At 41.4% G+C, this 19,936-nt stretch overlaps 1 protein-coding gene across 1 annotated transcript; it reads right to left on the reverse strand.

Moving 5' to 3' along the window:
• Positions 1–632: 632 nt before the first annotated feature.
• Positions 633–19,798, reverse strand: LIX1L (limb and CNS expressed 1 like). Its single transcript, XM_070766683.1, has 6 exons — positions 19,335–19,798; positions 13,401–13,564; positions 11,245–11,385; positions 6,709–6,804; positions 5,791–5,868; positions 633–3,037 (listed from the first exon to the last, which is right to left on the reverse strand). The coding sequence occupies exons 1-6, from the start codon at positions 19,657–19,659 to the stop codon at positions 2,795–2,797; spliced, it is 1,047 nt and encodes a 348-aa protein (XP_070622784.1). The 5' UTR covers positions 19,660–19,798; the 3' UTR covers positions 633–2,794.
• Positions 19,799–19,936: the final 138 nt, after the last annotated feature.

Raw genomic sequence — 19,936 nt, forward strand, 5'->3', positions numbered from 1 at the left:
GTACATATGCACATATGTATAAGTGTGTATAAGTGTGTTCGCCCTATGTATGTATGTATGTATGCATGTGTGTTTGCCCAAAACAAGGACAGAAGCACCAGCCTGAAGATGACGAGTGGGACCTTGTCGAAACGTCACCAGAAATATCTCAATCCTACACGGGAAGAAACCCAAATATGCCAAGACCTTCATACCTGTACCTGTGAAAATTTACGAAAACATATATATGTAAGTACATATATATATAATTATATATACACACTCTGATGATGTTAGTAGAGGGCTAACGAAAGCTTAGTTAATTTTAGTAGTTTTTAAATAAATTTCAAAACGTTCCGGAGATTGCAATGGCTATTATCTCTTCATTTATATAGAATTATATATATAAATATACTGTAGAAAGTGTAAACATGAAACAAATAACATATTAAGGTATATAAAAACTGATAGATATTTAAATGCGAAATACACTGTTTATAAAACTGTAATACAAGAAAAATAAGGAAATGGGTAAAGATCTGTTAAAATTATTGTGTTTTAATTTGCAACATTCAATAAATAAAACTTTTAAAAAAAATGTAAAATCATAGATGGCGGCTTCACTTCCAAACAGTGGAATGAACAAGAGGAAGAACTTTTCCCAAATCCTGTTTATTACACAAAAACTATGCATTACATACAAAGTCCTGAACGCACAAATCATGAAAGAAGCAAGCCGCGTCGGAGAGTATGCTAGGTAATACTGCAGAACAAATAATCTGGAGATTATCCATAGTTACAGATAAAAAATCAGCAGCAGAAGCAAAGTACAGTATTCACATTTTGGGTCATGTGAAAACTAAGACATATTCAGACTCCAGTCTCTGGATAGATTCAGGCAAGAGAAATAACCCGAATACGGTTACCCAGGGATGAAATCCAGCAAGTTCGGAGAACCGGCAAACACCATGTCTGGCTGACCCCAGAGAGTGGGGAGGAATTTTGCAGCATCCTCCCCCTGGAGTGGGGTGGGAATCGAGATTTTTGCAGTACACTTCCCCTGGCCCGCCCACCAAGCCCCGTCCACAGAACTGGTAGTTTAAAAAAATAGGATTTCACCACTGTAGTAACCTACCAGTCGGCCAGACTAGTGTGAACAATAGAGGAGAAATTCATGTATTCATCCTTCTTCAAAGAATTTAGTTATAAACTAGCTTTATAAATGCTTTAAACATTGTGTACACAATAGCTATGTATAAAATATATAAATATATATATATATATATAAAAAAAAGAGGATACTGTTTTATTATTCTATGTATACAAATGGCAAGATATTGAAGACATGAAGACCAAAACAAAAAACAAAATCCAAACCCATCCAACCACTTTCTTGCGTCCGCTGATCACCGGCTAATATATCCACCAATCAATCAAACCTTTGCTATAATCATAGACTGGAACAGTCCACATTTTGCAAATTGCTCCATTTACCTTAAGAAGGCTTGAAAGCTCAAGAGATCTATTATGCCAAATTTTTGTACCGGATCAGGGCTTGAAGTTTGTGATAAAAAAAACAGCAGCAAAGAACCAAACTAGCCTGGCATGGAACAGACCAACATTGCCTAATGCAGGGGTATCCAACCTTGACAACTTTTAAAACTTGGGGACTTCAACTCCCAGAATTCCTCCGCCACTTTTGCTTTGCTGAGGAATTCTGGGAGCTGAAGTCCACAAGACTTAAAAGTTGCCAAGGTTGGCGACCCCTGCCCTAATGTGTCTTAAGACTTTGAAAGTAAACCTTAAACACAACAACAACATAAAATTAAGTCATGGTCAATATAGGTAGTGCTTGATTTACAACAGTAGTGTAGGGACTGTTCAAAGTTAGTGGCACTGAAAAAAAGAGGGACGGCCAATCCAGTTAAAATAGAATACTGATGGTTAGACAATAACGGAAACAGGGTGTTTTAAGTGCTCTACTTACAAGTGGTAAGAAAAGATGGTGTATATCAAACTACTTTAACTGTAGGTACACATCTGCGTAGCATATATCAATGCATTATACCAGAGGTCTTCAAACTTGGCAACTTTAAGACTTGTGGACTTCAACTCCCAGAATTCTCCAGCCAGCTTTGCTGGGAGTTGAAGTCCACAAATCTTAAAAATTGCCAAGTTTGGGAATCCCTGCTATACACTAATAACAAACACTAGCATTCTTCTATGTCAGTGTTATTTTTCTACTTAATACTGATGTCTGTACAATACCTGGATAGAATCGAGATTTGAGCAAAGGTCTATTTCTCCAAAAAAAACCCAAAAAACCCACGTTACCTTTTAAGCATGTTCTACAAAAAGTTTGTCAGCAGAGTGGAAAGATAACCAGAGGTCCAAGTATAAAATTTATACAGAATTTTCAACAATCCTTTTTTTAAAAAGTGCGCAATTGGTCCTTTTCTTGGAAAATGAGGCATTGGAGGCTTGTTCAATGACACAATTCAGGTGATTGGAATCGAAGCCGAGTTCTGAACAAACTCGATGGGGTCCCCCCCCCCTCGAAAAGGTTAATTCAGGTTTCCTTCCCTAATAGGAGGATACCTTTCACTTAGAACTAAAAATTAAGGCCATTAAGATTATTTTCAAATTCTGCACTAAAAGTCTCCCAAACTCAAACATCATCACATTGCACAATAAAAATCGGGAAAAATTGGGGCCTGCACATGGGGCTTCTTCATATTTGTAACTTTCCTTTCTTCGGCAAACTGTTGTGGGGAGAGAGAGTAGTTAATAGGGAGGAGAAAGAGCTACGTGGGTCCTAGCAGTTGGAGGAATGCATGTTTCCTAGCTGGCCAGCAGCCAACATCAGGATGTCTTTCTTCTCCTTGTGAAACCTCAGCTCCTTTCCAGCTAGCCGAGCTTCGTCCAGTTCACGCTCGGTCGAGGCCAGCTCTCTGGAAAGGGCCCCTGGGATGTTCTGCTCCCGGTTGACCCAATCCGTTGCCATCTGGTTCCGTATATCATCATCCAGAGCACGATGGGAGTAGTGTGCCAGCACCTCCTGCCGAGGGAAGAAAGAGGAGGTGAATGAGTGGGGGAAAGGAGGTCTTCCAGATACCAGAACCAGCCGAGAATAGAATAGAATAGAATTCTTTATTGGCCAAGTGTGATTGGACACACAAAGAATTTGTCATGGGTGCAGATGCTCTCAGTGTACATAAAATAAAAGATACATTTGTCAAGAATCATGACGTACAACACAATGATTGTCATAAGGGTCAAAGAAGAAACAATCAATATTAATAAAAATCTTAAGGATACAAGCAACAGGTTATAGACATACAGTCATAAGTGGTAGGAAATGGTTGCTAGGAATGATGAGAAAAAACTAGTAGTAATAGTAGTACAGACTTAGTAAATACACTGCTCAAAAAATAAAGGGAATACAGTGTTCCCTCGATTTTCGCGGGTTTGAACTTCGCGAAAAGTCTATACCACGGTTTTTCAAAAAGGGTTTTTTCCCTATACCACGGTTTTTCCCCACCCGATGACGTCATATGTCATCGCCAAACTTTTGTCTGCTTTTAATAAATATTTTTTTTAATAAACTTTAATAAACAAACATGGTGAGTAATAATCTAAATGGTTGCTAAGGTAATGGAAAATTGCAATTTAGGGGTTTAAAGTGTTAAGGGAAGGTTTTTGATACTGTTCATAGCCAAAAATAGTATATTTACTTCCGCATCTCTACTTCGCGGAAATTCAACTTTCGCGGGTGGTCTCGGAACGCATCCCCCGCGAAAATCGAGGGAACACTGTACTTAAATAACACAATATAACTCCATGTAAATCAAACTTCTGTGAAATCAAACTGTCCACTTAGGAAGCAACCTTGATTGACAATCAATTTCACAGTCTGTTGGGCACATTCAACTTTGTACAGAACCAAGTATTCAATGAGAATATTTTATTCATTCAGATCTAGGATGTGTTATTTGAGTATTCCCTTTATTTTTTGGGGGCAGTATATATTCTATTCTTCTATCTTATTCCTATTCCTATTCTATATTCTCTTCTTTTGTTACGTGAGTTGTCCCCCGTCTTAACGACGTTTCTTTTCTAGTTTGACAGTGTTGAGAGAATCTCTCTTCAGTCAGGCAGACGGCTTCATACTATAAACCTTCCTTTATATAACTGGGAGGAAAATTTGGAACAGCAAGTGACTATCACGACTACCATTCTGCGGCCGTTGCTGCTTCGTTTTGCCTTTTTGCCAGCCTGGCATAGCAACGGTGGGAATTGGGGGGAGGGGGAAAGAGACTGGAATGTGCGTGCTTGGGGAGGGCTTGGGAGTGAAGCAGAGCCTGCCCCTGAGATGAGGGGCACAAGCACAAGGCCAACAAAAGGAATGTGGCCATGGGAAAGGCTCCCACACTGGGGGCCCTGTTTCCAAAACAACAATTGAGGGTTTTCAAATGGACAGTGATTGAATACAGAAGGGAGGGGAGAGGAGGGGAAAAAAGAAAGTTAACCACAGTGTTTCTGTGCCTTAGCCAGCAGATCCTGCCTGCTCTAATCTCTTAACTGCTTTATTGTCAGTAAAGTGCAGGTAGCCCTCAACTTACAACTGCAATTGAGGCCAAAGTTTCTATTGTCCAGTGAGACATTTTAATACGCCTTTTCTTGCCACAGTTGTTAGGTGAAACATTGCAATTGGTAAGTTAGCCAATGCAGTTGGTTAAGTGAACCTGTCTTCCCCGCTGACTTTGCCTCTTGGAAGGCTGCAAAAGGGGATCACACGACTCCCCTGGGGCCCTCCAAAGGTCATAAATATGAATCAGTTGCCAAGCCTCTGAATTTTGATCATGTGACCATGGGGATGCTGCGAGGTCATAACTCTGAAAAATAGTCCTAGCTCTTTTTTTTTCAGTGCTGCTGTAACTTTGAATGGTCACTAAACAAACTGTTGTAAGTCAAGGACTACCTGTTCATTGTTGCTATTCTCTTTTTTAAAAAATAATTTGTACTTATTGAAAAAAACAAATTTTATTTATTAAAAAAAACAAAAACAAAAACATACAAGGAAAAAAGTTTCCATTTTACAACAGTTCTATATCAGTGTATATCCATATTTTAGATTTTCTTCCCCTTCTTGTTTATGTTTATATATTTATGGTTCCCTTAATCCTTACATAATATTTATACTGCTTCTTACATACTATGTTTTGTTATTATATCAATATTACTTTACATATATATATACACATGCATACATATATACAGTACATACATATATATATTTATGTAGGACATATTTAATAACCTTTTGCCAATATTCCTAATTTCAAAGTCATCACTATTGTATATATTTTATTTTCCTATCCTCTAGCCATTTATATCATTTGTTCCATATTAAATAATATTCCGTTTCATCTTTTTCTTTTATTACTTTCATCAATTTATCCATCTCCGCACAGTCCAGCCTATTCTCAATCTTTATTTGAATCAAGGATTGACAAAGAACTAGTTCAACTTCAGATTCTTCCGGCTTAAAGAGGGAGTTAAAAAAAAATGCAGTTTCTTAATTTCACACACTTCTCCAAGCCACAAGAATCTCTCATCTGTTACTTTGTTTTCCACAGAGACCAAAGCGGCTTCTGGTGCGGCTTTAAAACAGAGGGAGGAGGCCCTCCAGGTGGTACTGAGTTCAGGAAGCTAATAGCAAAGATGTTCAGCAATGCCCAAAGGGACCTCGGGTTCTGTCCACTGACAGCTACAGGCACAAATAACTGCAGGTCCTTTGAACAAACCTACCTGTCGTGAACACTGCCTCTCTCGCATGGCTTTAAGGCTACCGTTCCAGTGTAGCAGCTGGAAGACTGTCATCAGTTCCTGCCAAAGAAAGCAGGACAAATTTGAGCATTGTTATCGGCAGACAAAACATTACCAGGCGTTCCCAAAGCCGTTCCATCTTCCCTTGAGTCTTGAATTTGTGATTATCGCACACAATAATTTGCCCTTCAGGTTGTAAACATAAAAACTACTGGATGATTCATCATTCAACAATACATGGAGGTTCCCAGCCCCCCCGCACCTTTAAAAAAAATCTAATTCTGATAAACAAATTCTCAGTTTACCATCAAATAGAACAGAATCAAATTCTTTATTGGCCAAGTGTGATTGGACACACAAGGAATTTGTCTTTGGTGCATAAGCTCTCAGTGCTCCTTAAAAAAAAAGATATGTTCGTCAAGTATCATAAGGTACAATACTTAATGATTGTCATAGGGTACAAATAAGCAATCAGGAAACAATCGATATTAATATAAATTGTAAGGCTAAAATTGTTACCCTTATATCAGTTGTATCCTTATGATTGATATAAATCATAAGGATACAATTGTAAGGGTACAAGCAACAAGTTACAGTCATAGAGTCATTAGTGGGAGGAAATGAATCCACCGTTAATTCCTTAAGCATTTATTATAAAGGCACTGCAACCGGCTTTAATCTTAGGATATCTGATGATGTTTCAGAGTGTTATGTTGGTCAACAGATTAGGAAGAACACTAACAATACTACATTCCTGTGCCAATTTCACCTCTCCTACACATTTTGCATTTTCTCTTCACAAACAGTTACTCGAAATTAAGGCAATAGTTACTCGAAATTAAGGCAATAGTTTAGGTTTTAGTAGCAAAAGTCTGGACTGCATAATCCAATTAAGAATACCTGGAACTCTAACATGGATTTCCCTTTGTTGGACTCCAACATGAAGCGGAAAGCACCAATACCAGTACTTGGGTTATCTGCTTCCTCTCTGTTGCCCTGTTGGAAAGACAAAACATTGTAGGTTAGATTGGATTAGAATAAAAAGATAATCTTTTTTATGCAAGAAGGATTCCTACTTTAAGAAGAGTTTTCACAGAGCTGCAGTTTTTGGAAGCTAGTTATATAAATAAATGACAGTTCCATAGGGCTGTGGCAGAGTGCTTAAACTGATTGCTTAGCACCCAAAGATATAACTGACAACCCCCCTCAAAAGAAATTACAACCTGGATTTGAAGTTAACTTAATGAACTTTACAAGTTCACTTAACAATTGTCAGACGTTAAAAGCCATGATAGAATTCATAATACTGTACTACAAATTTATTTTATGCTACTGATATGCATGAATCTGAACTACTAATGGTCAAAGCGAATTGGGACCAGATAATTTTAATTAGAGCCTGTTCTTATGTGTCTTACAGGAACATCAACACTCCAAACTGACGGTGTCTACGCCACGTGGTTGTCTCCTATAGTCCAGCGTTTGCCAACCGGTGTGCCGCGGCACACTAGTGTGCCGCGAGACATCGTCAGGTGTGCCGCGGCGAGAGGCGGCGGAGGAGAGTGGGCGGATCGGGCAGGCAATGGGGCAGGGCGGAGAAGCCAGGGGCGCGTTTGGCCGGAGGCACCTACTGCCGCACCTCCCTGCCCCTGCCTCCCCACGGTGCCTCCGGCCAAACGCGCCCCTGGCTTCTCCGCCCTGCCCCATTGCCCGCCTGATCCGCCCACTCTCCTCCGCCGCCTCCTGCCTTGGGGCGAGCAATCCGGGAGTCCGGGACTGTGTGGCTTTGCGCCATGAAGAGAAAACGGCCGACTTTTCCCTGCTGCCGTTTTCTCTTCATGGCGCAAAGCCACACAGTCCCAGACTCCCGGATCGCTCGCTTCTCCGGTCAGCAAAGCCATCTGCCCAGGAAAGCGCCGCGCTGGCCGGAGAAGCGAGCGATCCGGGAGTCCGGGACTGTGTGGCTTTGCGCCATGAAGAGAAAACGGCAGCAGGGAAAAGTCGGCCGTTTTCTCTTCATGGCGCAAAGCCACACAGTCCCGGACTCCCGGATTGCTCGCTTCTCCGGCCAGCGCGGCGCTTTCCTGGGCAGATGGCTTTGCTGACCGGAGAAGCGAGCGATCCGGGAGTCCGGGACTGTGTGGCTTTGCGCCATGAAGAGAAAACGGCCGACTTTTCCCTGCTGCCGTTTTCTCTTCATGGCGCAAAGCCACACAGTCCCGGACTCCCGGATCGCTCGCTTCTCCGGTCAGCAAAACCATCTGCCCAGGAAAGCGCCGCGCTGGCCGGAGAAGCAAGCGATCCTGGAGTCCGGGACTGTGTGGCTTTCGGCCGGGCTAACGGGAGGCGGCGTGAGGCCGGGCGCTGGGGACGTCTGGGAGGGCGAGGAGGCTGATGGCTGCTGCGCACTCCACTCTCTCTCCGGCTCTCTCTCGCTCTTTCTTTTTCTCTCTGTTGCTGGCGTGGTGAACGAGAGAGAAAGAGAGAGAGAGAAAAAGGAGGGGAGAGAGAATGAGAGAAAGAAAGCAAGAGAAAGAGAGGGAAAGAAAGCAAGAGAGAGAGAGAAAGAAAGGGGGGAAGGAGGGAGAGGGAAAGACATAGAGGGAGGGAAGGAGGGAGAAAGAGAGCAAAAAAGAGAGGAAGAAAGAAAGAAAGAGGGATGGAGAGAAAGAAGGGAAGGAAGGAAGAGAGAGAAAGAGGGAGGGAGAAATAGAGTGAAATGGAGGAAGAGATTTTTTTTTTGTCCAAACTTTTCTTTAGCCCCCCCGCCCCCCCCCTTCAGTGTTCCCCAGAATTTTGAAAACATGAATAATGTGCCGCGGCTCAAAAAAGGTTGGGAAACACTGCTATAGTCTACTACAACCACAGCATCTGCTTAATGACTGCCATGGTGGCACAGTGCTTAGAAAGCAGTATTGCAGGTGAATACTGCCAATAGTTCGATCCTGCCTGGCTCAAGGTTGACTCAGCCTTGCATCCTTTTGAAGTCAGTAAAACGAGAACCCAGATTATTGGGAGCAATGTGCTGACTCTGTAAACTGCCTAGAGAGTTTAAAACACTGTGAAACAGTATATAAGTCTAAGTGCTGTTGCTATGTTTCCTTAATGACCAACACAAAAAAGTTTGTAAAATGTTGCAGTACTGTATAGCATAAATGTTAGAATAGGATTATATCATATATATCTGGACCTCTAGCATAAAAATGCTCTGCTTACCCTGGTTCTATTATAGCCAGGATAGGATGGTACTAACTGCTTAGTCTGTATTTCTGGTGAATTATAACAGGGAAACAACTGGCTCAATAAACATCTCACTGATAAACAAGTTTACATCACTCCAGACAGGACGTTATACGATCAAAGGGGGAGATTTACATTGCCTGAAGCAAAAACAGGACTGTGATAAAGGAGATTGGTTGTGATAAGGCAGAAGGCTTCAGAGAAATTAGGTGTGAGAAACATTTGCTCAAAGGAAAAGTTTCAAGGAAATTGATTTGTGGTATCTGGGGGAAAGGAAGGACTCATAGATATGTCATGTTTGAAGTTATGTTATTGGATGTTTGTGTATCACTTGACGTGTACGTGTAATTATCCCCATTTGCTTATGCTCCCAAATAAAAAGAGGTACACAACTCTATACTGTGTCATGGAGACTCTACTGAAAAAGAGGATAAATCAGCACCTAAAAAACAATAACTTATTGGACCCAAATCAGCATGGCTTTACTGAAGGCAAATCATGTCAGACTAATCTCATTGATTTCTTTGACTATGTCACAAAGGTGTTGGATGAAGGTGGTGCCGTGGATATTGCCTACCTGGACTTCAGCAAAGCCTTTGATACGGTTCCACATAAAGAGCTGATAGATAAATTAGTGAAGATTGGACTTAATCCCTGGATAGTTCAATGGATTTGCAGCTGGCTGAAGCATAGACACCAGAGGGTTGTTGTGAATGGCGAGTATTCTGAGCAGAGTCAGGTTACAAGCGGTGTGCCACAAGGGTCTGTTCTGGGTCCTATTCTTTTTAATATGTTTGTGAGTGACATAGGGGAAGGTCTGGTAGGGAAGGTTTGCCTATTTGCCGATGACTCTAAAGTGTGCAATAGGGTTGATATTCCTGGAGGCGTCGGCAATATGGTAAATGATTTAGCTTTACTAGATAAATGGTCAAAGCAATGGAAACTGCAGTTTAATGTTTCCAAATGTAAAATAATGCACTTGGGGAAAAGGAATCCTCAATCTGACTATTGTATTGGCAGTTCTGTGTTAGCAAATACTTCAAAAGAAAAGGATTTAGGCGTAGTGATTTCTGACAGTCTCAAAATGGGTGAACAGTGCAGTCAGGCAGTAGGGAAAGCAAGTAGGATGCTTGGCTGCATAGCTAGAGGTATAACAAGCAGGAAGAGGGAGATTATGATCCCGCTATATAGAATGCTGGTGAGACCACATTTGGAATACTGTGTTCAGTTCTGGAGACCTCACCTACAAAAAGATATTGACAAAATTGAACGGGTCCAAAGACGGGCTACAAGAATGGTGGAAGGTCTTAAGTATAAAACGTATCAGGAAAGACTTAATGAACTCAATCTGTATAGTCTGGAGGACAGAAGGAAAAGGGGGGACATGATCGAAACATTTAAATATATTAAAGGGTTAAATAAGGTCCAGGAGGGAAGTGTTTTTAATAGGAAAGTGAACACAAGAACAAGGGGACACAATCTGAGGTTAGTTGGGGGAAAGATCAAAAGCAACATGAGAAAATATTATTTTACTGAAAGAGTAGTAGATCCTTGGAACAAACTTCCAGCAGACGTGGTAGATAAATCCACAGTAACTGAATTTAAACATGCCTGGGATAAACATATATCCATCCCAAGATAAAATACAGAAAATAGTATAAGGGCAGACTAGATGGACCATGGGGTCTTTTTCTGCCGTCAGACTTCTATGTTTCTATGTTTCTATGTCACTTCACCCAAAGAGAAAATGTGTCCAAGTCTTCTTTCTAGGATTCGCGTTCGTAAGTGATCCCACACGGCTGGGTTGCTCTCAGCCCCTCTGAAGACATTGTCTTCATCAGGGACTTTGCAGCATCCACAGTAAAATTGTGGACAGTCATGATTGCCACTTTTATGATCGTCACAACATTCAAATGAACTTGCAGGTTCAATTACTGTTAGGCAGGAGAAAACCGATTCTAAAAGTTTTGTCAATGCAAAAGGAAAGTTGTTAGGCATACAAAAAAGATATTGAAAGGGCCAAGGGTAAATATGTACACACGTGTATAACTAGGAGAAGTACACAACAATGGTTAAGCTACTTATTTTCATTACACACCTAGAGAGCTGTTTAGAGGCCTTACCAATAATCCAGAAGGATTCCTAAAGATTTTTGAATTTTTCCTACAACTGTTTCCGAATTTCAAAAGCACTTACGTTGAAACATGCCAAAGCCTCCAGGACACTTTTCTCAATAAAGTCATCCGTGATTCTTCGGGATGGATGCTCATTGAAGACTGAATTCATCAGTGCAATTTTTGCAGCACTCCTCCTGGCTTCCGCTTTCGTTGGACAAAACTGAGGTGAGGTTGGGGAAAAATACAAGGTAGACATAAAAACGGAAAATATCAGGGTAAGTTAACAAGGTTATCCCTAAATTGTGCTGTAAAGGGCACTGCAGAATTGCTGTTCTTTGATAGGCTGCAACTATCGGGCAGGTTTGAATGCTCAGCATCCTAGAAAGAATGAACCTCACCCGATGCTAAAAGTCAGCACGTTCGTTTACAGGGGGAAAAGCCACAATAATATTTGTCAGCAAAATCAATTAATTAAAAACCAAACTAGGTATTTGATTCTAAAGACCCAGTGCTATTTCCAAGGGATCAGACATTCCTGTTTATTCTGGATGGCTGCTTAAAATCCCACAAAAGACATAATTTATCGCCAAATCTCTGCTGCTTTAGGTTCTAACTGTTAAGCTCAGGATTTGGAATGACTGGAGATTATAGTTTTCCTGAAACTTATTGCTAATATTATGCAGTTAAAGGTGGCACCCACATTGTATTTTTTCACCTTTACAGTACAGAATATTACTGCATCTCATAGCTTGTCTTTTCATGAAAAGAATGGCTGTCCAAAACTAAAGATATTTTCATCAATTCCACCTGACTAAGATTCCATGATTTAGTTTTTATTTTTATGACCCTGTAATCAGGGGTGGGTTCCACTTACTTTTCCTACTGATTCCCATCGCATCAGCTCAGCGAGCAGAACCCGTTTGGACCAGCAGCAACCCACCACTGCTATAATCCCTTGTTTCAGGATGAGGTCTGGGTGAAAAAATGGAGCTGAGTGTTTACTGACCAGATGCCCTTCCTGAGGCCTACGTGGAGTTCACAGCAGATATTTTGTCTTTGTGCCCGGATAGAGAAACATCTACCGCTGCCTAGGACTGAACTCTCAACTTTCCAAATGGGAGGCAAAAATCTTTGCCTCCCATTCGGCAGTGGACCAGAATACCTCCGGAACCGCCTGCTACCGCACGAATCCCAGCGGCCGATTAGGTCCCACAGAGTTGGCCTTCTCCGGGTCCCGTCAACAAAACAATGTCGTTTGGCGGGCCCCAGGGGAAGACCCTTCTCTGTGGCGGCCCTGGCCCTCTGGAATCAACTCCCCCCGGAGATTAGAATTGCCCCCACCCTCCTTGTCTTTCGCAAATTACTCAAGACCCACCTATATCGCCAGGCATGGGGGAAGTGAGACACCTCCCCCAGGCTTTTATATTTTATGTTTGGTATGCATGTGTTGTATGGTTTTAATTGTTGGGGTTTTATATATACTTTTTAAATATTAGATTTGTATTACTATTATATTGTTTTTGTTATTGTTGTGAGCCGCCCCGAGTCTTTGGAGAGGGGTGGCATACAAATCTAATAAATTATTATTATTATTATTATTATTAGAATAGAATAGAATTTTATTGGCCAAGTGTGATTGGACACACAAGGAATTTGTCTTGGTGCATATGCTCTCAACGTACATAAAATAAAATATACATTTGACAAGAATCATGTGGTACAACACTTAATGATTGTCATAGGGGTCAAATAAGCAATGAAGAAGCAATATTAATAAAAAACTTAGGATATACGCAACAAGTTACAGTCATACAGTCAACATGGGAGGAAATGGGTGATAGGAATTATGAGAAAAACTAGTAGAATAGAAGTGCAGATTTAGTAGAAAGTCTGACAGTGTTGAGGGAATTATTTCTTTAGTAGAGTGATGGCGTTCGGGAAAAACTGTTCTGTGTCTAGTTGTCTTGGTGTGCAGTGCTCTGTAGCGACGTTTTGAGGGTAGGAGTTGAAACAATTTGTGTCCAGGATGTGAGGGGTCAGTAAATATTTTTCCCGCCCTCTTTTTGACTCGTGCAGTATACAGGTCCTCAATGGAAGGCAGATTGGCAGCAATTGTTTTTTTTTATTATTATTATTATTATTATTATTATTATTATTATTATTATTATTATTATTATTTACCTCTAGGCCACCTCATGGTTCAAGTCTAAGATTCCATAAGTAAGACAATCTAACCTGAAAACTGCCAAAGCAGCTCCCTCCTGGCAACGTAACGTAGCAAATGTAAGGAGGACTGTTGGATGGGACCATCTCGTAAACCACCAGAGCGCCATTTTTCAGATCAGCACCACGTGATTGCTTCATCTGCCAGAATTCCTGGAGTGCTTCAACAACATTGACTGAAAATAGAAAAGGAGTCTGTAAGAATATCAACAATTATTTATACACACATCTGCAGCCTGAAGCTTTCCTCATCACTGCTGCAACTGGAGAATCCAGAGAGCTATTGCAGATACTGGTAGTCCTCAACTTACAACCACAATTGGGTTCACTGTCATAACAGGTTGCAAGTAGCCCTAGGGAAGTTCATCATAATTTGCAATGGTTGCTAAGTGATCGGCTATAAGTCAAAGACTACTTATAGTGTAAGACACTACTTTAAGATGTCTACACAGCTTTTACAATCAATTTATACACAGACACTACAATTTTGGAATAAGTAACTAGAAGATATTAGTGCGGCCTTTTAGAACCAAACAGAAAATTCAAAATGAATGAACTGGAAAATGCTGGACATGTAGGTAGTCTGCAACATACAATCACAATTGAGCCCAAAATCCCTAAGTGAAACATTTGTTAACATTTGCTAAGTGAAACATTTGTTAAGTGAGTTTTGCCCCATTTTATGACTTTTCTTGCCACTGTTGTGAATCACTGCAGTTATTAAATTAGTAACAAGGATCATGTTAAGTGAACCTGGCTTTCCCATTGACTTAGCTTGACAGAAGCTCGCAAAAGCGGATTACGTGACTCTAGGACAGTGTTTCCCAACCTTGGCAACTTGAAGATATCTGGACTTCAACTCCCAGAATTCCTCAGCCAGCATTTGCTGGCTGGGGAATTCTGGGAGTTGAAGTCCAAATAAAGTTGCCAAGGTTGGGAAACACTGCTCTAGGACATTGCAACCCTCATAAACACGAAGCAGTTGCCAAGCATTTGAATTTTGATCGTGTGACCACGAGGAAGCTGCAATGGTTCTTAAGTGTGTAAAGCTGTCATAAGTCATTTGTTCCAGTGCCATTTGACCTTCTGCAAAATTTTGGGCTCAATTGTGTCCGTACGTCGAGGATTACCGGTATGCTAAATATTTATGAATCCTAAGCAACAGAAGAAACACTATCCTTTAGCTGGAAAGTACAGCTCCTCCATATATGAAGATCTCCCATGTGAAGCAAGAAAGCCTTTGACACAAATAATAGTAATCTAAAAATGCTCATGAAGAAAAGCATTTCTTTTCTACACTGCTTGCTACCAAAGTGCAAATGTTTACAGTCAGAAGTCAAACGGTGTTATTTATAAACATTGTTTACTCTCTTGGTCCCAAACTCTGGTCTTTGCCTTGCGTATGACACACATGACTTGCGTATATAAGAAGAAAGAGTAAGTGATTCCATATGTCCTTGCAGGCTTTTTGGAACCAGAAAAGCAAGCTAAACTACGGACTGCCTGCCAAACATTTACTGTTTAAAAATGTACAAAACAGCCTCCATTGGGATGCTACCCAATAACAGCCACTCAATTATAGCCAATGACCTCAATATGAAAACAGTGGAAGTTTTTTCTCCTTACAATCATATAAAGCACTTTAATATATCTTCTATTCTTAAAACAATCAAATAGGTTTTGAGAAAATAATTTGAGAGAACTACAGAATTCCAAAACAAATAGTTTGCAGTCCAAACATGTTCTAAACTTGAACATGGTTTCTTGCAGCCAAGTATAAACAGAAACGAAGGCTATCATACAATAAGGCTACTTTGAGAAAAAGATTTTATTAATAGAGAATTCTGAAAGATTAAGCCTCCTTTTTCCAACTGAAAATACACAAACCTTTCAGGCATGAAGTCCCAGAGTTTAAATTATTAGACCCCTAAAATATTATGTTTTAGCTGGTATAATTTTTGTGTGGTTGCAAATATAAATAAAAATGTTCATAAATTATGCTGATGGTGAAGTTAAAGCCATTCACTCCTTTAACTGGTTTCCATCTTCAAAAAACTAGAGACCAAGCAGCCTGACCTCAATATCTGAGAAGATACTGGAAAAGATAACCAAGCCACAGAACGGCAAACACCTAGAAGCAAGCAAAGTTATAACAGGAAGCCAACAAGGGTTTGTCAAAAAATAGATCATGCCAAACCTTATTTCATTCTTTGACAAAGTGACTAAATTAGTTGACCAGCAAAATGTAGTGGACATAGTATATATGGGTTTCAGTAAGGCATTTGACAAAATAGACCACAACCTACTTCCTGGTAAGCTTAACCTCTTCTAGCGATCAAAAAAAATTCACACCTGATTTTTTTGAGCCCAATGTGGAAATTTTTGGGATGCTTTATCAGTTCTCGCATGGTTGTCCATCATGTTTTAAAGTATGGATAACAGCAATTTTATGCCTGAGATGCAGCCTCTCCATTAGATAGTAATAGCATTTATACTTATATATTACTTTACAGTGCTTTATCACCCCCTCTAAGCAGTTTATCAGGCTCAACAATCTGGGTCCTCACTTTACCCACCTTGGAAGACTGGAAGGCTCAATCAATCATGAGCCTGGTGAGATTTGAACTGCCAAATTGCTGGCAGCTGGCAGGCATCAGAAGTAGCTGTACTACTGCACTCTAACCACTGTGCCCCGTGGCTCTATATGTTATGATTGCACACATTCCTCTAGCCCAGTGATTTTCAACCTTTTTTGATCCGCGGCACATTTTTTACATTTATGAAACCCTGGGGCACATTGAGCGGGGGGGGGGGGGGGTGTTAAAAAAAGTTTGAACAAAAAAATTCTCTCTCTTCCTCCCCTTCGATTTCTTTCTCCCTCCTTTCTCTCCTGTCCTTCCTCTTTCTTTCTCTCTCTCTCCATCCCTCTTTCTTTCTCTTCCTTCCTCTCTTTTTTGCTCTCTTTCTCTCTCCCTCCCTCTATGTCTCTCTCTCTCCTTCCCTCCCTCTTTCTCTCTCTCTTTCTTTCTCTTGTTCTCTTTCTCTCTTGCTTTCTTTCTCTCTTGTTCTCTTTCTCTCTCTCTTGCTTTCTTTCTTTCTCTCATTCTCTTTATTTTTCTTTCTTTCTCTCTATTGCTTTCTCTTGTTCTCTTTCTCTCTCTCTTGTTCTCTTTCTCTCTCTTGCTTTCTTTCTCTCTTGTTCTCTTTTTCTTTCTTTCTCTCTCTTGCTTTCTCTCTTGTTCTCTTTCTCTCTCTCTCGCTCTTTCTCTCTCTTGCTTTCTTTCTCTCTTGTTCTCTTTCTCTCTCTCTTGCTTTCTTTCTTTCTCTTTTGCTTTCTTTATCTCTGAGCTTCGCGGCACACCTGACCATGTCTCGCGGCACACTAGTGTGCCATGGCACACTGGTTGAAAAACACTGCTCTAGCCAAGTAATCTTGTATTGAGTAAATTGTCTCTTCCTTACTAGTCATAATCATGAAAACATAATAAAATAGAAAAACTACACAAAGTCAATAATGCAATGGCTTGCATGGAAGTGCTATTATTGAAGCAAGGTCCCATCAGATTGACAGAAACAGAAGCTTTTATTCAGAAGCACAGAGTTGCATCAAAAAGCCTGCCAAAAAAAGAAACATGCAATTACAATACAAAATTAAAAGAAACCTCAATTATAGAGGCCAACTTTCTGCAATCTTCAGAAAAAACAGCAGAGATGGTCCTCTTAAAAAAAAACAACTACAAAGAAGAGTTCACCACCTTGACATATGTTCGCCGATAAATCAACTTGACAAGAGTGAATTAATACATGCTTACCCTCTACTCTAATCTCTGCGCTTTTATCACCAACAATGAAGTATATCCTATTTTCTATCTCAGGAGAATGATCTCCGCATTTGATAGTCCTATGTTCAGAAAAACGTTCCTTGCATGATCAGAAGTGCAGCACACCTATTTAATATGTGCTGACAGCAGCAAGAATTGTAATTGTACACTATTAGAAAAATTAAGAAATTCCTACAGACAAAAACATAATAATGAAAAATATTAGACTGCAGAAATGGATAGGTTAATGTTAAAGATAAAGGATAAAGAAGATACAGAATATTTTTAACATGGGATTTGTTTTACAAATGGTTAAATAAAGGTAGAAATTAGAAGTTGCAGAAATACCACTATATACAAGTAAATATTGTTACTATTATTTATAATATACATACCGGTATTTACCCATACAATACACAGTTTCTTAAGCACCCATTTATGTTAAAGAAAAACATATAAATAAAATTTATTGGGGGGAAAAAGCAGCAGCATAACAAACTAGAGAAAAACATTTTGCATATGTTCAGAGGCACAGAGGTTCATAAATAAAGCAGTGACCGCTGCTCTAGGTTTACGACAACTCGTCATGCCAACTCTCTGTGAGACAACTCACCAGAGCCCACTTGCCATGGGACAACATTTACACTAATATCCAAGAAATAGTCACTGAATCATTAAAGAAAGAATGCCAAAGGAGAGGCAAAATAAAATGGGAATGACAAAAACTAAAGTATTTTTTAAAAAATATTTAAAATAATTAAATTGAATTGTTGAATCGTGCTGCAACTGAGTTGTCCCATTCCACCCTGCTCTCACTTCTCTAAGGCTACTAAAGCCATTAAAGGTAGTCCATGACTTACAATAGCAATAGCATTTAGAGTTACATACTGCTTCATAGTGCTTTTACAGCCCTCTCTAAGCGGTTTACAGACTCAGCCTCTTGCCCCCAACAATCTGGGTCCTTATTTTACCCACCTCAGAAGGATGGAAGGCTGAGTCAATCTGGAACTGGTGGTGAGATTTGAACTTACTTACTTATTTATTTATTGGATTTGTATACTGCTCCTCTACAAGGACTCAGGCAGCTCACAACATATCAAAACAATATACAGTAAACTTATCTAAAAATCCAATTAATATAGCTAAAAAGTCTTTAGAAACCCTAAGAACATTTAAAATCATTCATGAACTACAGCTAGCAGTTAGGTGAAGTAGCCTGCAGTGTTGCACTCTAACCACTGCCCCACCCTGGCCATTCGTTTAGTGACCAGTTACAACAGCAGTGAAAAACAAATGGCTAATCCTCCTCCCCCCCCCTCACATGTATGATCCTTGCAGCATCCCCCACGGCCAAGGGATCAAAATTTGGAGGCTTTGTCAACCGGTTTATATCTATTGACATATCTATTGACGGGATGCAACGTCCTCCGTCCTCCCCTCTGGAGACCTTCCAAGTAGCCAATGTCAAAAGGGGAAGCCAGGTTTAATTTAACCACCGGGTGACTCACTTTAATGACTGCAGGGATTCACTTAACAACGGCAACAAGAAAGGTCCAGGGTGTCCAAGGGGAAAGCATTTTGAAATGCCCTGATATTTCCCTGACATTGTCCTGTAACTTGCGAGTTAAAGCTCGGTTGTAGATGATGCCATACCAAACGGCTAAGCCGTGGAGAAATATCGGTTGATATTTCTGAGCTGAGGAAGCATGTTGTTGCCACAGTTATGCTCATTTTTGCTTGACTCTGCCAGGCAGCGAGATCCATTTTTAAAAAAAAACATGATTTCCCCCTGACTTTTAAACATGTTAATAGTTTGTGTTTCCCCCCCTGATTTATTCTGTTTTTTTCACGAATTCCCTGATATTTCCCAAACCACCGATTTCCGATATTTCCCTGATTTCCAGGTTTGCTGGACACCCTGAAGGTTGCAAAATGGGGCAAAACACCCTCCACAAAACGTCTTGCTCAGCAATGGAAATTCTCATTCTCTCTCTGTCGGTCGTAAGTGGAGGACTACCAGTATCTAAGGTGTCTCCAGACTCCCTCCTCCCTCCCCGTTCGACCCCACCCAGGAGGCAAAGCTGAGGGGGAGCCGGCCTTCGGCAGGAGGGTCCCGGCTCCTCACCGCGGCCGTATCCCTGCGTGTGCTTAGCGAAGCTCCGCACCACGGCCTCCACGGCCTCCCTCAGGACAGCGGGAGGGCCCCCGGCAACTCCCGGGGGGCTGCCACCGCTGTTGCCGCCCGTCACCCCAGGCAAGAGGGAGGGCGGGAGCGGCGGAGGGGGCGGCGGCGGCCCTAAGGTGAGCGTCAGCCCGAGCGGCGGCGGGGGCGGCGGGAGAGGCGGCGCTGAGGCGGCCGAGGAAAGCCCTCCAGTCGTCACGCCGGGCCGCAGCGAGCGAAGAGTCCCGCCGACGCCCGGCTGCAGCCGCTGGACGCGGAGCGACTCCATCCCCTCCGTGGCGAACGACCGAGGCGAAGAGACGCGGAGTCGCCTCACGGGCGAAGTGTCAGTCAGCCCCGGCCAGCTACCAATGGCAGAGCGCCTTCTCCGGCAGGAGGCGAGCTTTCACGCCCTCCCGCCCAATCGCCGTCGTGAGTCTCTCGGAAAGTCAGGAGACGGACGGCTCCAGTTGGAGTTGGGCGGCACCTCGGCGAAGGATTCAACCAATAGGGATCGAGAACAGAAGCAGGCGTACGCTCCTAGGCTTACGTCACTTCTTCCCTCC

This window comes from Erythrolamprus reginae, chromosome 13 (genome assembly GCF_031021105.1).
Source record: "Erythrolamprus reginae isolate rEryReg1 chromosome 13, rEryReg1.hap1, whole genome shotgun sequence".
NCBI lineage: Eukaryota > Metazoa > Chordata > Lepidosauria > Squamata > Dipsadidae > Erythrolamprus > Erythrolamprus reginae.